The 18,398-nt window shown below is 35.9% G+C and overlaps 1 protein-coding gene across 4 annotated transcripts in view; it reads right to left on the bottom strand.

Annotated features, from left to right (window-relative positions):
• Positions 1-18,398, bottom strand: part of FRK (fyn related Src family tyrosine kinase) — a 154,156-nt gene that overhangs the window by 68,027 nt on the left and 67,731 nt on the right. The window contains exons 1-2 of one of the 4 annotated variants that reach the window (XM_050786620.1): positions 15,342-17,349; positions 10,985-11,037 (exon numbers count right to left, since the gene is read on the bottom strand). The exons of 2 other annotated variants lie outside the window; for them this stretch is intronic. In XM_050786620.1, coding sequence (XP_050642577.1) covers positions 10,985-11,037 — 53 coding nt within the window. In that variant the 5' untranslated portion in view covers positions 15,342-17,349. Of the gene's footprint in view, positions 1-10,984; positions 11,038-15,341; positions 17,350-18,398 lie in introns of those variants that run through there. One more of the 4 variants, XM_050786621.1, reaches the window with a different exon arrangement.

Below are 18,398 nucleotides of genomic sequence, written 5' to 3'. Positions count from 1 at the left end.
TAAAAGTTCGGAAAATTTGCAGCCTGATCATGTGGTAGAAAAGAGAAGCCCATTTTCTGGGGAGGAATTCAACCCAGCTGCAGAATTTGCTAAAGTAACCAGGGGCCAAATATTAATAGCCAAGACAATGAAGAAAATGTCTCCAAGGCATGCCAGAGATCTTCATGGCAGCCCCTCCCATCACAGGCCCAGAGGCCTAAAAGAGAAAAATGGTATCATGGGCTGGGTACAGGGTCGTGCTGCTCTGTGCAGCTTCTGACTTGGCACCCTATGTCTCAGCTGCTCCAGCTCCAACTGTGGCTAAAGGGGGCCAAAATACAGCTCAGGCCATGGCTTCAGAGGGTGGAAGCCCCAAGTCTTGGTGGCTTCCACATGGTGTTGGGCCTGCAGGTGCACAGAAGACAAGAATTGAGGTTTGAGAACCTCCACCCAGATTTCAGAGGATGTATAGAAATGCCTGGATGTCCAGGCAGAAGTCTTCAGAAGAGGTGAAGCCCTCATGGAGAATCTCTGCTAGGGCAGTGTGGAAAGGAAATGTGGGGCTGGAGGCCCCACATAGAGTTCCCACTGGGGCACTGCTTAGTACAGCTGTGAGAAGAGGGCCACTATCCTCCAGACCCAAAGTGGTAGCTCCACTGACAGTTTGCACCACATGCCTGGAAAAGCAGGAAGCACTCAACGCCAGCCCATGAAATCAGCCATGGGGGCTGTACCCTGCAAAGCCACAGGGGTGGAGCTGCACAAGGCTGTGGGAGCATACTTCTTGTATCAGTGTGCCCAGATGTGAGATGTAGAGTCAAAGGAGATTTGGGAGCTTTAAGGTTTAATGACTGCCCTGCCAAGTTTTGGACTTGTATGGGGCCAGTGGCCACTTTGTTTTGGCCAATTTCTCCCATTTGGAACAATTACATTTATCCAATGCCTGTACCCCTATTGTAACTTGGAAATAACTAACTCATTTTTTTATTTTACAAGCTCAAAAGTGGAAGGGACTTGCCTTGTATCAGATGAGACTTTCGACTTGGACTTTTGGATTAATGTTGGAATGAGTTGAGACTTTGGGGGACTGTTGGTAGGCATGATTGTGTTTCGAAATGTGAAAAGCACATGAGATTTTGGAGGGGCCAGGGCAGAAAGATACGGTTTGGCTCTGTGTCCCCACCCAAATCTCACCTCAAATTATAATTCCCACATGTCAAGGGAGGGACCTGGTAGGAGATGATTGCATCATAGGGGCAGTTTCTCCCATGTTGTTCTCATGATAGTGAGGGAGTTCTCATGAGATCTGAGGGCTTAAAAGTGGCAGTTTCCCCTATACCCTCTCTCTCTCTCTCTGCTGCCATGTAAGATGTGCCTTGCCTCCCCTTCACCTTCTGCCATTATTGTAAATTTCCTGAGGCTTCCCTAGCCATGTAAAACTGTGAGTCAATTAAACCTCTTGTTTATTAATTACCCAGTCTCAGTATCTTTATAGGAGTGTGAGAACAGACTAATACACTTATCAAGCATCTACTATATGCCAGGCACAGTTCTAGTTGGTAGAAATAAAGCAGTGCAGTAAATAAAATGAACAAAAAGTCTTTTATTTGTGAAGTTCACATACCAATGAAGAAAGACAGATGACAGATAAAATAAATGAATATACTGTATGTTCAAAGGTGCAAAGTGGAAAAAATAAAGCAAAGTAAGGAGGAGAAAGAGTGAATTTTTTAAATTGCTCTTAGTAGGCAGCAGTATATGGCAGGTGGAATTCCAGAGGATTTTCCTATGAGTTCCTAAAGTCAAAGTAAACAGCAGAATAGAGATGTAAAGAAAAATTGGACAAAATCTTTGAAAGGAGGAGATAAGTGAGGATCATACTCTGCTCTAGGATTGGAGCCAACATCTAGATTTCTCAACTGTAGTTTGCCCAATATCTATTAGCAATTATTTCTAATTAGCATTATTTCTAATGTAGAAATAAACAATGCCCATCAGCTTTACTCATTTCATGAAAATGCAAAATACTCAGAAGCTACAACTATTCTCCAAGAATCTCTTCAGTGGGGCTATAGTTCTTTAGCCAAAGAAATGGCAAGAATCTGTTTAATAGAGTAATGTTTTATGGAAAATAGTTATATATAAAAAGAAATAATATTGTCAATTATTATGGAATGTTTAAGGGAGAATTTTTTCATAGATAACTCTTAAATTCATATAAAAATCAAAATGTTTAAATGAAATTATCTTTCACTTTTGGCAAACGTATAATGCAGAGCACAATCTCTAGAGTAGGGTGACTATAGTTAACATTTATCTATTGTTCCTTTCAAAATAGTTAGAAAAGAAAAATTTGAATGTTCCTAGCATGAAGAAAAGAGAAATATTTAAGGTAATGGATATTCCAATTCCAATTCAGATTATATTAATGTATGAAATTATCACATGTACCCAGAGAATATGTACATCTATTATGTACCAATAAAAAATAATTTTGAAAACTATACTGTCTAATCTTAATCCATACATGACACAGAGACACACACACACATATATATGAATGAGTGGATGGATGTGTGTGTGTGTGTGTGTGTGTGTGTGTAGCTACACATACAAACATGGATGTACAGATATGTACTAGTTTTACTGCTTTTGGGAGATTAAAATGAAGCAAGTGCCCCCAGGGAGTCAAGCTGTGAGACCTGGTCTGCTAAAGGTCAGAACAAGCACACATGTTCTCTTTCTTTCTCCTTCCTTCCTTCCTTCCTTCCTTTCTCTTTTCTTTCTTTCTTTCTTTTTAATAATTTAGCCCTGTATACCCAGATACTCACTAAGCATTACTATCATGATTATTGATAATAGCACCAATATTAATAACTAAAGGTTGTTTAAAACCCATGTAAATGCCACCCACTGGACTTTGAAATAGTAGAAACTGAACACTTCCACAGAGCAGCTTGTTCTCAGACAGCCCGAAACAGTGCCAGAAAACACATCTTTTGTTTTCAGTGTCAACAAACTATTTGTCAGGAAACAAAAGGAAAGTTCTGCCTGCACTGGTGGACTTTTCTGAAATCTGAAAATTAGTTTACTGCTTGCTCCTGCTTAGAATTACAGGAAGAGGCAGTTGCACAAATATATTACAAGCTTACTCCTCAGAACTGTTGTGGAAAAAGGTAGACTGAGAGAAGAAAGAGCCCCCACCTTCCTACCCCCCAGCACACACCAGTGTTACTGTTAAATCAAGCTGAAAGCTGTCTCCTTACACATTTTAAGTTCAGCCTAAAGGTTTCTCTGTACACAGTGAACTGTAACCTAAATGGATGTGCAAACAGACTGTAACCTACTCTTGTGCCAATCACCAAGTTTTGAGCAATCAAAGGTGGCCAACTGTTCAAACCCTATTCAAAATAAGGCAAACACTGAGCTGTAACCAATCCAGCTGTTTCTGTGTCTCTCTTCAATTTTTGTACATCACTTTCCTTTTTCTCTCCATAAGTCCCTTTCCACAAGCTGGACTCTCTGAGCACACTCTGGTGCAGGAGACTGCCTGATTTGCCAATAGTTCTTTGCCCAGTTAAACTCTGCTAAGTTTAATTTGTCTGAAGTTTTTCTTTTAACACCACCTAAGGATTAACCTTCTCTAGGGCCTCAGTTCTCAAACTCCAGTTTCTGAAGACTGTCCCAGGAAGTGTGTACAGGGCAAATACTCTGAGAAGGTCGGAGGTAGAGCTCAGGATGCTGTAGATTCCCAAGTGCCACAGGAAATTTGGAGGCAAGTAACCCAGGTACTGCAGTTTGAAAAGCACAGCTGTTTTTGGAAGAGGGGGACTTTCTCTTAACATCTTCTCCTAAATCATGAGTCATCCTGCCATAGCCCACCTTGCACCTTTTTCTCTCCGGTCTACTCTGCCCCACACTGCCTCACACTGGACACCCCTCCTTTATTTTCAACCCTTACAAAACATTACAAATTCAATCCAAATGTTGTATAAAATTTGTGAAGAGCAAAGCTTTAAGTACAATCCAGAGTAGAAAACAAATTCAAACAGATACCAGAAATTTCTGTTCATTGAAATGTAATGCCCTTTCCTCTGAAGAGGGAATTTCCCAAAACTTTTTTCCTTATGCCTAGGGTCCCCTAACAGGTTGCTGAGAATCCACTCCTCTTCCTCCTTCCTCTGTGCCAGGGATTTTACAACAAAATTCTCCATGTTTCTGTATGCAAAGCAGTTTGACTTTCTACCCAACCCTTACTCCGAACTAGATTCCGTGTCTCCCTCTGCATACCCTAGCACTTGTTAAATTGTTCTGCTCAATTAAGGCCCATCTACTCCATGTCTTTATTCTCAGCAGCATGAACAGCCAGAGCTTTGAAAATAGAATTTTCTTTAGCACATCAAATCCTTAGGCAAAGCGCCTCTCACACCATTATCCATAGCAGATGGTAGCAACAGAATTATGCACCCTCTCGCGGTCCAGAACAAGTCTATACCCTGGAGTAAGGGTGAAAGGCAGAGTCCTTCCAGTTATATTTGTGTTTTACATAATTCAGTTTATTAAAATTATAAATGTCTTGAACTAGACTGAAAATGTTTGCTCTCTTACATAGTGTTTTGAGAAACTGAAATATTCCCTGCCTCAATGACTGCCTTACTAATAAGCATATTGCAATTAAATAAATTATTTTTTCCAGAATTTTAGTGATACAAAGACATTTCCACCATGCTCTTTGCCTGGGATAATTTTTTTTAATCATTGAAATACTCAGAGCATAATAAACTCTGACCCGTTCATTGTGACTCAGGAAAGGATTTTAAAATCTTATATATTTGAAGAGACTTGCTGTTGGAAAGAGGGCACAGTAAAGGAACATCCTAAAACTTTAGAATTAGAACCTCAAGTAAGCTTGAGGAGCATATTTATCTGAAGGTGAGTGATAATAGGTTCATTACACAAGCCAGCTCCCCTCTGACTTATCTCCAATGCCTCCTTTGGATGACAAGGCAAGGGGCTTGTGGTAAGAAAGTCTTCCTCTCCAGATCAAATGACTTTGAGCACCTTGTTCCTTTCCTTCAGACCCCTTTCCTTAGTTTACTTTGTTTTGGGTATTATTTGATTAATTCCTACTCCCTGTTATACATGTAAGCTCAAGAGAGTGGGAACTTTATCTTTTATTTATCACTGGAATTCCAAGAGCCTCGCACAACACCTGGTATTAAATAAACTTGCATTCATACTGTTGAATGAATAAACAGATGATTATTTGAGGATGTGAGTCTTCCACTTGAAAGTTAAAAAGTTGACCAAATAATTTCAAAATGTAGGACAAGAATATAGAGAGAATATACTGAAGGTTTGGTACAGAAAGCAAAAGAACAAGTCCAGTTTTACCAGTAATGAATAATCTCATAGCCAATCAGATGATCACAGTCCTGTGAGGAAGATGACAATTATAACAATCATGAAAAGAATAACATTTGGATTCCACTTTATAATTGAGTGCCATCACCTAGAGTATGGCACTCATTCTCATAGCAACTCTTGGGAATAGTCAGAGCAAGGGCTTCAAAATCCCTACTTTGTGGAGAAGGGAACTAGAAATGAAAGAAATTGCACGATTCGTCATGCAGAAATAATAAGCAGAACCAGTGTGTTGGCAGATATGCAAAGCAGTTACATGTGACTTCACTAAAATTGTGCAGAATAGAAAGTGGGGAGTATAGACTTGTCCTCAAATCATACCACACTACAGAGTGGGTCAGAAAAAGCCAACAGTTATGACTTATTAAGACCCAAACTTCAGGTTCTAAAAATATTCCTGTAGAACAACAGAATATCTGTTTATGAAGTTAAACATTAACTCCTATTTGTTATTTAGAAGTAGGCTTGGTGGTTGCATAAGGATTAAAATTTGAAAATAGAAAGCAAAATGAGATGCAAATAAATATTTAAATAAGTAAAGCAATCCTAAATTTGCAGATATTATCAATAATGAATTATGATCTTAAAGAAACTTTTCTAAACTATCAACAACATAATTGATCAAACATTTCAAAAATAAAACCAAATTATTATTTATTCCATCTATAGAAAATAGTATTACAAAGTCATTGTGACATGAAGAGCCAAAGAGAATGAAGTCAAAGACTACCATAAAAAAAATTTATAAAAAACAGTTCATTAATATTTTATTATTCTCTAAATAATTTAAAGTGATCTCTTCTTTTGTCCTAGATCAATATTCTTTTTTTTTTTTTTTTTTTTTTTTTGGAGTTTTGCTCGGACACCCAGGCTGGAGTGCAATGGCATGATCTCGGCTTACTGCAACCTCCACTTCCTGGGTTCAAGTGATTCTCCTGCCTCAGCCTCCCGAGTAGCTAGGATTACTGGCGCATGCCACCACATCTACTAATTTTGTATTTTTAGTAGAGATGGGGTTTCACCATGTTGGCCAGGCTGGTTTGAACTCCTGACCTCAGGTGATCCACCCACCTCAGCCTCTCAGAGTGTTGGGATTATGGGCGTGAGCCACTGCGCTGGGCCAATATTCCTTTTCTCAACAAATTTTGCAAACATCATTTTGTGTTATTTTTCCTTAAGAGAGCTCCCTCTACAAATTATATATTCTGTAGGCCCTCTAGATTTACCTGTGTTCAGAAATATTTTTGTAAACAGGAAATCTCAATGACAAGACTAATTTTTCCAACTCCTTGAGTTTCCATACATGAGCTCATAATAGGTATTTTTTAACTTTGCCCCATAAAACTTTTCAAATATATTCCAAAGTGGAGACAATAGTATAATCACTTTACCCAACATCCAGCTGCAACAATTATCATTTTTCTAATTGTATTTCTTGTGGTTTACTTTTAACATGAATACAGATTTCTAAACTGTGGTTGATTTCTAAACCTCAGTTGGGAAATTGAAGTGAAAAAAAGGACTAATAAAATTTCAGTGGCTTCATGTTTGTTTTTAAATGTAATATTTTATGATCCATTAACTTTTAAAATCAAGTTCTTTCTGTTCTTTAGAAACTAAAAAGATGAATTATAAATGTTTTAAATGCTGAGAAACATTTTAAAAATATATTGAAAATAAATAAATATTTATGGAGGCCTACTATAAGCTGAAGAAAAAAAAAACACACAAGACCATGCTTGCTTACAAGTTTACATTATAGTTGGAAAAACACAAACATAGATCAGTATAAACAGAAAAGAAGGGTCACAAAATATAGCTTCCTAAGCATGCCATACATCATTTTGATGTCAGATAATTGGAGAAATATATTTTAAGAGAAATGTATCATGAGGAGATGTTTCATAATTGACATATATGATCAATATGTCAAATGGTGCAGACAAAATTTCATATATAATGGCTGATCATTCAAAGGTTATGAGTAAAAAGACCGATACAGTATAATTGCCTGGAATACATAACTATACTTCCACCTTCAAATTACAGTGCTATTAATAGGAGTTTGGCTTGACAAGTAGAGAGCAAGAATTTTCTGCCTTATGATTTCTTTATGCTGCCTGCAGTCTTCATGCCCATTGTATGTAATTATCTAAAATTAAATTTACAGCAAAGGTCATGTCACTTTAAAATCTCTTGATAACAAAAATAAGATGATTAAGAAATCTGTTCAACATAAAATTTCTTAGCATGCCCTAATGCAAATCTCTCTATTGCTTTTTCAAAGCCATATATTCCCTTTCAATTCATGTTCTGAAAAAAGAACAAAGTAAACCTAAAAGACATAGAAGGAAACAAATAGTAAAGAGAACAGTAAAAAATGGTCAAAGGAAAACCAAACAATGGGAAGAATGCATAAAGATAAAAATTGATATTTTTGGAAAGATTAATAAAAATCATAAGCCTCTAACAAGGCTGCTCAAGAAAAAAATAAAAAATAATTTATCAATATCAGCAATTAAAGAGGAGACCATCACAGACTCTCAGATATTAAAATAATAATAAAGAAATACTGTTAACAACTGTATGATAATAAATTTGACAACTAAGATGAAATTGACAGGTTCCCCAATAAATATATAGTACCCAAAATAACACAAGAAACAGAAAATATTAATAACCCTATATTTTTTAAAGAAATTACATTCATAATTTAAAAGTTTCGCACAAGGAAAACTCCATGCCCTCAGGGCTTCACAAGTGAATTCTACCAAAATTTAAGGAAGAAATAATGTCAGTTTTACATATAAACTCTTTCAGAAAATACAGAAATAAAAAATGTTTTCCAATTTGTTTTATGACACCCAGAGTTACCCTGATACCAAAATCATAGGCAATCATCTTTTTCCAAGAAAAGGAAACTACAGATGAATACCTCTCCTGAACACTGATTCGAAAATCCTTAAAATATACTGGTAAATCAAATTCATCAAAAATACTTCACAACAAAATGGGATTTATCCCATTTAGAAGGTTGATTTTTCTACTTGAAAATCAGTTGTAATTGACCATGTTGATGAATTAAAAAAAGAAAAACTATATAATCAGCAGCTCAATAGATGCAGAAAAATAGTTTTGAAAAATTCAACATCTATTCATGATTTAAAAACAAAAACACTTAGTGAAGTTGAAATAGAAGAAAACTTCCTCATTCTGAAAAGGGGCAACAATATACCCTTCGCCTAACATCATACGCAATGGTAAACTAAGAACAGACAAGAGCTACAAGCAGTTATATATACATTGATGCAGACAAAGTCTGCAGTTAGATTCAGGCAACTTAATTATCTAATAAAACAAAAAAACAGTAATTTTCAAAGAATGTGACAGAATCTAGAGTAACAACAACAATGTCCTATATCCAATCACAAAAATAGCAGCATAGCAAAGAAACTGAAGAGTAACCCATACTCAGGCAAAAAAGCAGTCAACAGAAACAAACTGCAAGTATGTTCAGATGTTGAATTTTTAAATGGGCAGAAGACTTAAAGAGACACTTCACAAAAGGAAATATGAAGCTGGCCAGTAAGGACAGGAAAATGTGCTCAACATCATTAGTCATCAAGGAAATGCAAATTAAAACCAACATGAGATGGCATTTCATAACAAATAGAATGGCTAACAAAAAGACTAACAATAGCAAGTATTGGCAAGGATGTGGAGCATCTCTCATATGTAAAGTCAAAATAGTACAAGGCCTTTGGAGAAATATTTGGCAATATATTATAAAGTCAAACATACATTGACCCTATGATGCAGGAATTCCACTCTTGGGTATTTACTTAAGAAAAATGAAAGCATACGTCCACAAGTAGACTTGCACAAAAATGTTAATATGAGTTTTATTTGTAATAGACAAAAATGGGAAGCAGCCAAAATGTTCATCAACAGGAGAATGAAGAAACAAATTACAATATAGTCATACAGTGAACTAGTACTCAGAACCAAAAAGCAGCAAACTAATGATACATACAACAATATGATTGAGCCTCAAAACCATTACGTCAAGCCAAAGAAGCAAGTCACAGAAAATAGATATATGATTGCATTTATATGAAGGGCCAGCATAGGCAAAACTAAGCTATGGTGATGGAATCACAGGGACAGGGAAAGGGAGAGTATCTGGAAAGGGATATGGAATTTCCTGAGGTAATAGAAATGTTCTACATTGGGAGCCGCAGTGGCTCAGGCCTGTTGTCCTAGTGCATAAGGAGGCGAGGCTTAAGCGTTTGAAGCCAGCCTGGGCAACATAGAAACCTCTCATCTATATAACCAAGAAATGTTCTACATCATTATTGTTATGTCACTTGATATACATTTATCAAATTCCATTGAAATGTAAGCTTAAAATCTGTTTATTGTACTGTGGGTAAACTGTACTTAAGAAAAAATAATTTTTCAAAGCTACATTTAATTTTATAGCCCTAATATTTTCTTAGTTACACTTGAAAATAAGTAGGTTGACTTTTGAAAAAAAAAATTCCATTGAAAAGTTTGATCACAGAAATCTTTTCATAAAGTTTTTATCTGCTGCTATAGAATCCTGAGAACCTACACATACACACACACACACACACACACACACACACACACACACACACTAGACTGACCCATGTGAATATAACTTTCCTGACTCCTGCTTCCTTACCATCAAGGAGGGTATAGAAATGACAGTGAGTTGCTTGGGGAGAATATCTGCTTTCCTGATAAGATACTTATCTTTTTAAAAAAGGTCTCTGGAGAGAGGGCTTTAAAGCAAAGAATAGAAAGAATTGCAGGCCCCATGAATGGAAGAAATTAGAATTAGTGAGGCCCCAGAAGATCTGTCAAAAGATATCACATAGACTGCCATTGCTTCTTTGTTTAGAAAGGTGTAGAGATAGCCACACATTGCAGAAGACCAGCTGGATGAAGCTTAAATCCTGGAATCAAGAAAGTAAATATCTAATTGGCAATATTTGTTATAAAAAGTTATGCTCCCAATTAGCTGAGGTTTTTGGAAAAGATATTCAGATTGAAAAGTCAATAAAAATGTACTGCTTGCTTTCACTTTATTCAAAAAATGACTAAAATTTTATCTTAAAATCTTAAATCTTAAAATAAGGAATCTACTCTGTATTTATGAAATATTCTATTGAATTTCAGCAGTAAAAGGAAATTCTTGCCACTAATGGTGAAATCATCATGAACTTATACCTAGACCATAAATATATTTTCAAATTAAATAAGTCTTTTCTAGAAATGATAAAGCTTGAAACCACACTCTTGTCATTTTGACCTTTTACAAAGCTAGACTTATTAGAAGACCTAAAAGCACCCAACATATGTGGTTATATCTTTATTTGTTATAGCCTATTTCTTAACAATGTCCTTCCTATTACTTACATTTGTGTGTTATAATCCTCTGTTAATAATATGAGTTATCTGTCATTGGTTCCATAATACAGAATGATAAACAGTGTTAGGAAAACAAGCTATAGTTCTCTGTTTATGTTGAATCCAAAGTTCGCCATTTACTCACTGTAAAGGAGTATGTTCCACATGTTGCATGGCCTCTGGCCTCAGTTTCCTCATCTGTTAAAAAGGGGGTATTAATAGTACATTCTTCACAGGGTTATTTCAAAGAGTAAAGTAGAATTGAATGGAAACAATTTCAGCACCTTAATATCTCCTTGACATTTCAATTGGATTCTACCAATAACTCTATAAAGTAATCTACCAATAACTCAATAAAGCACAGAGAACAGTGGCCCTATCTTTTCATGCTCCTCCCTCCTTCATGACAGTACCCACAGAAGAGGAATTTTGTGTTTCTATAATGCTAAATGCCATAAAAATATTTTTTAAAAGGAAAGACTCTAGCTGTATAGACTATGGTTAGTCTGTCATCCATTTGTTCATTTACATAGTTTCGAACTTTGGAATCAAGACTTCTGATTTCAGTTGAGAAGTGTGCAGCAAATAATTCTCTAATCAAATTGTACTAATGTAAAAAGCAAGAAAAAAGCCTTCAGGATCTCCAGCTAGGCAAAGAGTTCCTAGACTTGACACCAAAAGTATGACTTACGAGAGAAAACCATGATAAGTTAAACAAGGAAGGAAGGAAGGAAGGGAGGGAGGGAGGGAGGGAGGGAGGGGGAGGGGAGGAAGGAAGGAAAGACATGCATAACACACCCACCCACCCACCATTCGCTTTTGTTTTTTTTAACTGATGATAAAAAATAAAATAAAATTCTTTGGGATCCAAGTTAGAGAGAGCTGTTTGCTTTGTCCACAAGGAAAGGCTTTGAGAAGCCAAAAGGTGACTTATTAATTCTACAAAGAATTTACCAGAAGGAAGGAAATGCAGCATCAGTGAATGATGCAAGTAACCAGCACCTGGAGATGTCATCAGCTGAATACCAAAACGGGGCAAACTGAATAGTGAAGAAAGATGTGTCAAAATTGGGCAAGGAATAAGGTATAAAGTAGGGGAGAAATGATAAGGAATTTATAATAAATCTCTGAAGTATTGGCTATTGCTTTATGTATAATTTGGCACACACAGGAATAGGATCAGGTCTTAAAGAGTTGCCTGTGGGCCAGTGAAACTGTTAAATGCATTAGGAAAGATATGTTAGATGTGTTGGAAAACTGTTAAATGAGTTGAAAGTAATTGTTACTAATTACTTCACCTAGTGATTGTGAGGGCTAATGAGAGAGCATATTTAAATCATCCAACAATGTTCAAACTGTTGTTCTTTAACATGAAATAACTTCCTCCCATTATACTACTAGAACAAAACAAAAACATAGTCGCAAATAAAGAGTCTTAACAGAAAAGAGACAAGACACCATAATTTTTTAAACTGTCAAATAGGTTGACAGATGAAAATACTTATAATAGTGAATATAAGTGGCCTAAATGCGCCCATCAAGTCATAGAATTTAAGATTGCTTTAAAAAATCGAATCTGAGTGTATATTTCTTATCAAGGCACCAAAGGTGAAAAGATACAGAAATTATCAAAGCACAGTGCTAGATAAATTTTTATCAATTTAACTTTTTTAAAACTAGGCACAACAATGTAAATTTAGAAAAATTGGGGTTTGGAGTTTTTCTAAAAGTATCAAATTGTAAAAGGTCATTATAATTGATAGTTCATAATTCACAAATATGTTAGTATGTGCAAAATAGGATAAATAAATATAGCGTAAAGTAAGAACTATTCGAAAGTAAAAGGGAAAACAGAACATTTGTAATCCAGTCCTATATGTCTACAACAGATTCAGTAAATAAAAATTATAAAAGGGCTTAAAGAAGAAAAAATGATATGATTAGAAAGTATATGATAAAAGATATTAAAAGAAAAATGCAAAATGAAACATGAGCTTTGAGTTTAAAAAAACAAAAAGCTGATATACAGGAGTGGACAGGTCAGTTAGAGATGCTGGCCAAAGGGAAGTGAGGAACTGTTCAGAGACAAAGTCAGGGTTCAGAGGAGAAGTCATCCAGTATCTACAGGAAAAGAAAACTGAGTCATTAAAATGCTCACAATAAGTGTCTATATGGTAGGTGGAAACTGACTCCTTTTACTGCACAGTCAACACTCAATAAAATACACCACTTCTGATACCAGATGTGTAGGAGGTTTTCCCCACACACCAAGCAATTCACCAGCAGACACCAACCAGGTGTTCTACAATTTAACTCAGTTCTGATGTTAACTGATTATATTGTCACAAAACCTTTGTCACTACTCAGTACCATCATTAACTTGTCCAACAGGAAATCACAGTTTATTTTTAAAAATTTCCTATACCAACAAATTTACATTTTCCACATATGTTCCTTGACTAATCACATTTTTATCCAATAAAATTTCAGTCTTTTAATTATTTAAAAACTGGATTTTTTTTTTCTTAACATAGGGTGTGGAATCCGTCTAGGCAAAGAGTCTAGGCAAAAGAAAACATTAATTCAGTGTATTAGTTAGCTAGTAGCTGCTGTAACAAAGCACTACAAATGGGTTAGCTTAATAGAAATGTATCTTCCTACAGCTCTCAAGCTTACAAGTCTGAGGCCAACATGTCAGCCTGTTGGCTCCTTTTGCAGTTAGTGAGGGAGAATCTATTCCATGGCTCTCTCCTAGCTTCTGGTGTTTTGTTGGCAGTCTTTGGCATCCCTTAATTTATAGATGTATCACCCCAATCTCTGCCTCACATTCACATGGCATTCTTCCTGTGTGTATGTCTGAGTCTCCAAATTTCCCCTTTTTATAAGTACATATTAGGGCTCCATCCTGTGCCTGTATGGTCTCCTCCTAACTGGATCCGCAATGTCTCTATTCCAAATTAGGTCACATTCTGAGGGTAAAAGCAGTTGGGGACTTCCATATAAAGACTTTGGGGGGACATACTTCAACTCATAGCATTCAGTAATTCATGTATCAATATATTTAGGCAGAGAACATTTATGTTGTGAATCCTACAATGCTTAGCCTCATGCTAACCATTGGAAGGAGAGAGGAAACTTCCAGTTCCTGCCCTCACTGAGCAGACAGTTGAGATGTGGGACCTGCCACTCTGTTTTGCTTACTCTGCTCCAGCCACACCAAGCTCCTCCATGTTCCTAGGCACAGTTAGCAAGCTCCTTCCTCAGGGACTTGGCGCCTTCTCTTTCCTCTGCCTGGAACGCTCTTCACTAGATCCTTCAATTCGCCACCTCTGTGAGATCTTCCCTAACTATCCCATTTAAAATAGTGACACCACTCATCTCACACTGCCTATTTCTCCTTCTAATTTTCTCAAAAATTCTTCACATCTTCTAATATAGTCTATAACTTACTTCTTTTTTTCATTTATTGTCTGCCTCCTCACTAGAATTAAACAACTTGAGGATAGGGATTTTTGTCTGTTTTGCACACTGCTGTATCCCCAGGGCCTAAAATCATGCTCAGATGATGATGATGCAATGGATTAAGTGCTATGAGAGATACTACAGTGTTAAGGTTTAAGTTCAATATTCTCTTATTTATTTTACACACACTTATTGAGCACCTATTTAGGTACTGCTTGTGTAGTAGTGATTCATACCAAATTCACTTTCTTTTTTTATTCTCTCTTTGTTCTTCAGAATAAAAGCTTCCTAAATCATCAATTTAATTCAATATTGTTTTATTGCATAAGGTAAGGGCCAGGCACTGTGCAAATTATTTACATTAATTATCTATTCTACAGAACAACCCTATAAGGGAAGCACTCTTACAATCACTTCCTACACAAGGTAACTGAGATGTTTTAAGCCTTTTCTGAGGTCAAAGTAGCAAGCCACAGTGCTAGAATACAAATCCAGATCTGTCAGTCACCCCGTTTCCTATCTAAAGATTCTTTCATTCATCATCTATCTAAAAATCAAAATAATCTGATATTGTGTCCTTAATTCCTTTTTTAGCCCAATTTTTAGAGAAAACTTTATTTTCCAATTATTTGGTATTTTTGTTTGTTTTAGTTTATTAATTCCAGATCCTATTTTCTAGCCATCTCAATAAGTACTGTATAAATTCTTACTCTTTGAAATTGAATTTGTTCATGGCCTACAATGATCAGTGTTTATTTATGAGCCACAGACCCCTCAGAAGAAAGTATAATCCATATTTCTGTGGTATAGAGTTGGTATCTGAAACTATGAGGCCAGGTGTTTTCCTGGCTTCATAGTACAACAGAGTTTGAGATTATAATGAGCCAGCCACTCCACAGTTCAGACCCTCTCAAATAATTTCTTTTTGACCCTTAGTTGGGGACAGGGGTAAAGAGGAGAGGATGATCCCTCAGATGTCCCATAAAATGCTGTTTCCCTTGGTCCAGTATGCCTGACTACTCACGGTATTGCCAACTTACTTCAGGGAATCCGAGAACTCAGCCCAAATCATTTCCCAAGTGGTGCTGTTTATGGATCCTGTTCACTCGCAGTATCTGTACCATTAATTTGTATTCAAGTAACTTGTGGCTTGAATGTCTTTGTACCTTAGCAGACAATCTTCTCATATTATGTTGCATAGCCCCTACCTTGGAAACTGTGATATTGTGATGTAATAAGAAACACATATTTGGTCTCTGGCCCAGTTCCTGGCAGAGAACTCCTAAAACTCTTATCATTTTCTGAGTGATAGGAGTGCTAGGTGCATCTTTTGTTTTAATATTTGGTCCTCGACCCCAACTCCTGACACAAAGTTCCTAATCCTTTGGAATTTCCTGGGTGATAGAATCTTTTGTTCTAACGGGGTGACTCATGGTGGGCTCCTGGATCAGGGCTGGTCACCAGAAAGAACAAGCCATGAGGAGAGAAGAGCTGGAGATCCAATAATTGATCATACCCAAGTGATAAACCTTCCATAAAAAAATCCCTGAACACGTGGATGTGTCTGGAGGGTAGTGCATTTGGGAGAGTGTGGAAACCCTCCACTGCTTTGCCCATACCTCACCCTGTGAATCTCTTTCATCACGCTGTTCATCTGTATCCTTTACAATGTCCTTTGGAATACATTGGTAAACGTGTTTCCCTGAGTTCTGTGAGTCACTCAAGCAAACTAATTAAACGCCAAGAGTGGGTCATGGGAAGCACCCAATTTATAGCTAGTTGGTCAGAAGCATAGGTCACAACCTGGGGATTGTAGCTGGTATCTGCAGTAGAGGACACTCTTGTGGGACTAAGTCCTTGACCTGTGGGGTCAGTAAGATCCTTTACAAACATATTTGGCAATAAGCAGTAAGAGCCTTAAATCATTCATCCTTTGGCTCAATAATTCAGATTCTTGGACTCTATCCTTAAGAAATCATGTAAAACATGGACAAATCTTTATATGGAAGGAAATTTGTTGCTATGCTATTCAAAACATTAGAAAAATTAAAAGTGTAAGAAAGTCTAAATGCTAACTGTTAATATGAGGGTTAAATAAATTATGATTCATTCACTGACAGAAATATGAAAATTAGAAAAATTAATCTGAGAACTTGGTAGCACCTTAAAACACATAGAAGTATAAAAGCAGAATATGTACACTGATTACTTTCATGCAGAAAACATGTGCATATGCAAACTAAGATATTTTACTTTTGTATAATAAATTTCTTATACATATATCGCCTGAAAAATATATTTTAGTAACATTCAAAAATGTCATTATAACACAACATATTACTTTGTGCCAAAAATACTTCAGTGAATTTCAGAGAGGAGGAAAATCACATCTAGCTCTAATGGTTGAGAAGAGATGTCATGCAGGAAGTTAGGTTTAAACTGGACATTGAACAATTTGGATGGCAGAGAAACGAGTACACATTCAGAACAATAATTTTAATTTATGCTCCAAACTCCATATCACCCCAATTTGGAGTAAGAAATAAACTCAATGGATCTGTGTATGTCTAAGCCAATCAGAATTAGAGTCCATGGACTCCCACAAAGCCATATGACCTCCAAGTCTGACATCAAAATTACATTAAGATCAGCTAGAAATAGATTCGGTTAGGTTTCTGTCCATTTGTTTCTTAAAAGATGAAAGTGTTATAAAAATACACCATGACTTGGTTATCTTTAACCAACTTACCTGTGAAATTTGAAACAATAGATTAGGAATAAAATTTATTTTGAGAAACAATATGATCATTCACATGAAAACTGTCCCAAGCTCTCAGATATTTTTAAATTCCTAAAATATTTTCCCAGACTTACAGACAATGATTTATCATTACTTCATTCTAACAAACCATCACCATAATTCTGAAATTATAACTAAATTCATATCCAAAATATACACAAGAGGAAGCTGTAGAAAAATTTCCAACATAAGGTTCCTTCCTAATAAAATGAATCCCTCACTGTATTCTAAGGCCTACAGTGTCAGGAACTGTATATCATTTCTCAGATTCTTCCATATATGGAGCACACGGAAGACAATAAATTTTTTCTGATAAAATCAACACAGGTAAAAATCATAAAGTAAAAGACTAATAGACAACATTATAGAAATACTTTAAAATTTTGTGTAGCAAAAAAATAATAATAAAAGACAAAAGGCAAGCTAAAACTGAAAAACATTATCTACAACACGTCAGAAAAAAGACATGCTTTCTTTACAATGTTCTCTTACATGTAAATAAGAAAAGATCAACATCTAAGAGAAAAAGGGGCAAACATGCAGCCTATCTCCAACACCACGATATCCTAAGGAAGGAGTGATCATTAGAGAATAAGTATAGAAAAAAATCAAGATTCACATGGCAGGTTTAATAAGTTTGCTTAATAATACAGAATTTGAAGAGAAATATTTAATAAACATGAGGTGTATTGATGAATGTGCATAATCCACTCAGCATTGTTATTACGATCCATGTTTAAACACTTTATATTGTTAATTAATGTTGGTTAATATTGGAAGTTCTGTTAATTATAACTAAAATGTCAAGTAGCATTATCGCAAACATATATTCATTTATATTTCATGGCTATGTTTAATTTCTTGAGGGAGGGAGAAACACCTTTGAGATACAGAGAGTAATTTCATGTAATAGCACCGCAGAATTGATTCACATTGTTTTTCCATGTTTACAGCTTTTTTTTAGGTGTGTATATATTGCATTCAATTCATTGAAAAAAATTTCTTCTTTGCAGACATAAATGGAATTCTTGCCTGTGATAAGCAAAAATAAAAATAAAAATTTAAAAAATATGGAAATAAGAGAAAAACAAATGCAATCGAGGGTTGTGGAAATGCCTAGGACTGAAATCTAGAAATCTGTTTATTAATAACATAGCCTTTTGTTGGCATTTTTAGAAATACTAGAGACTATTTTCACCTCTCAGATTGTCCTTTCTTGCACTCGGCATCCTTGAGCAAGAAAGACTGTGTTCTCCATGCTGTATGATGGAACACAGGCAGCCACTTATTAATAAGA

The sequence above is a fragment of the Macaca thibetana genome, chromosome 4 (assembly GCF_024542745.1).
Source record: "Macaca thibetana thibetana isolate TM-01 chromosome 4, ASM2454274v1, whole genome shotgun sequence".
Classification (NCBI taxonomy): Eukaryota; Metazoa; Chordata; class Mammalia; order Primates; family Cercopithecidae; genus Macaca; species Macaca thibetana.
The sequence above is the reverse complement of the archived record's forward strand: the minus strand, read 5'-3'. Positions and strand labels throughout refer to the sequence as shown.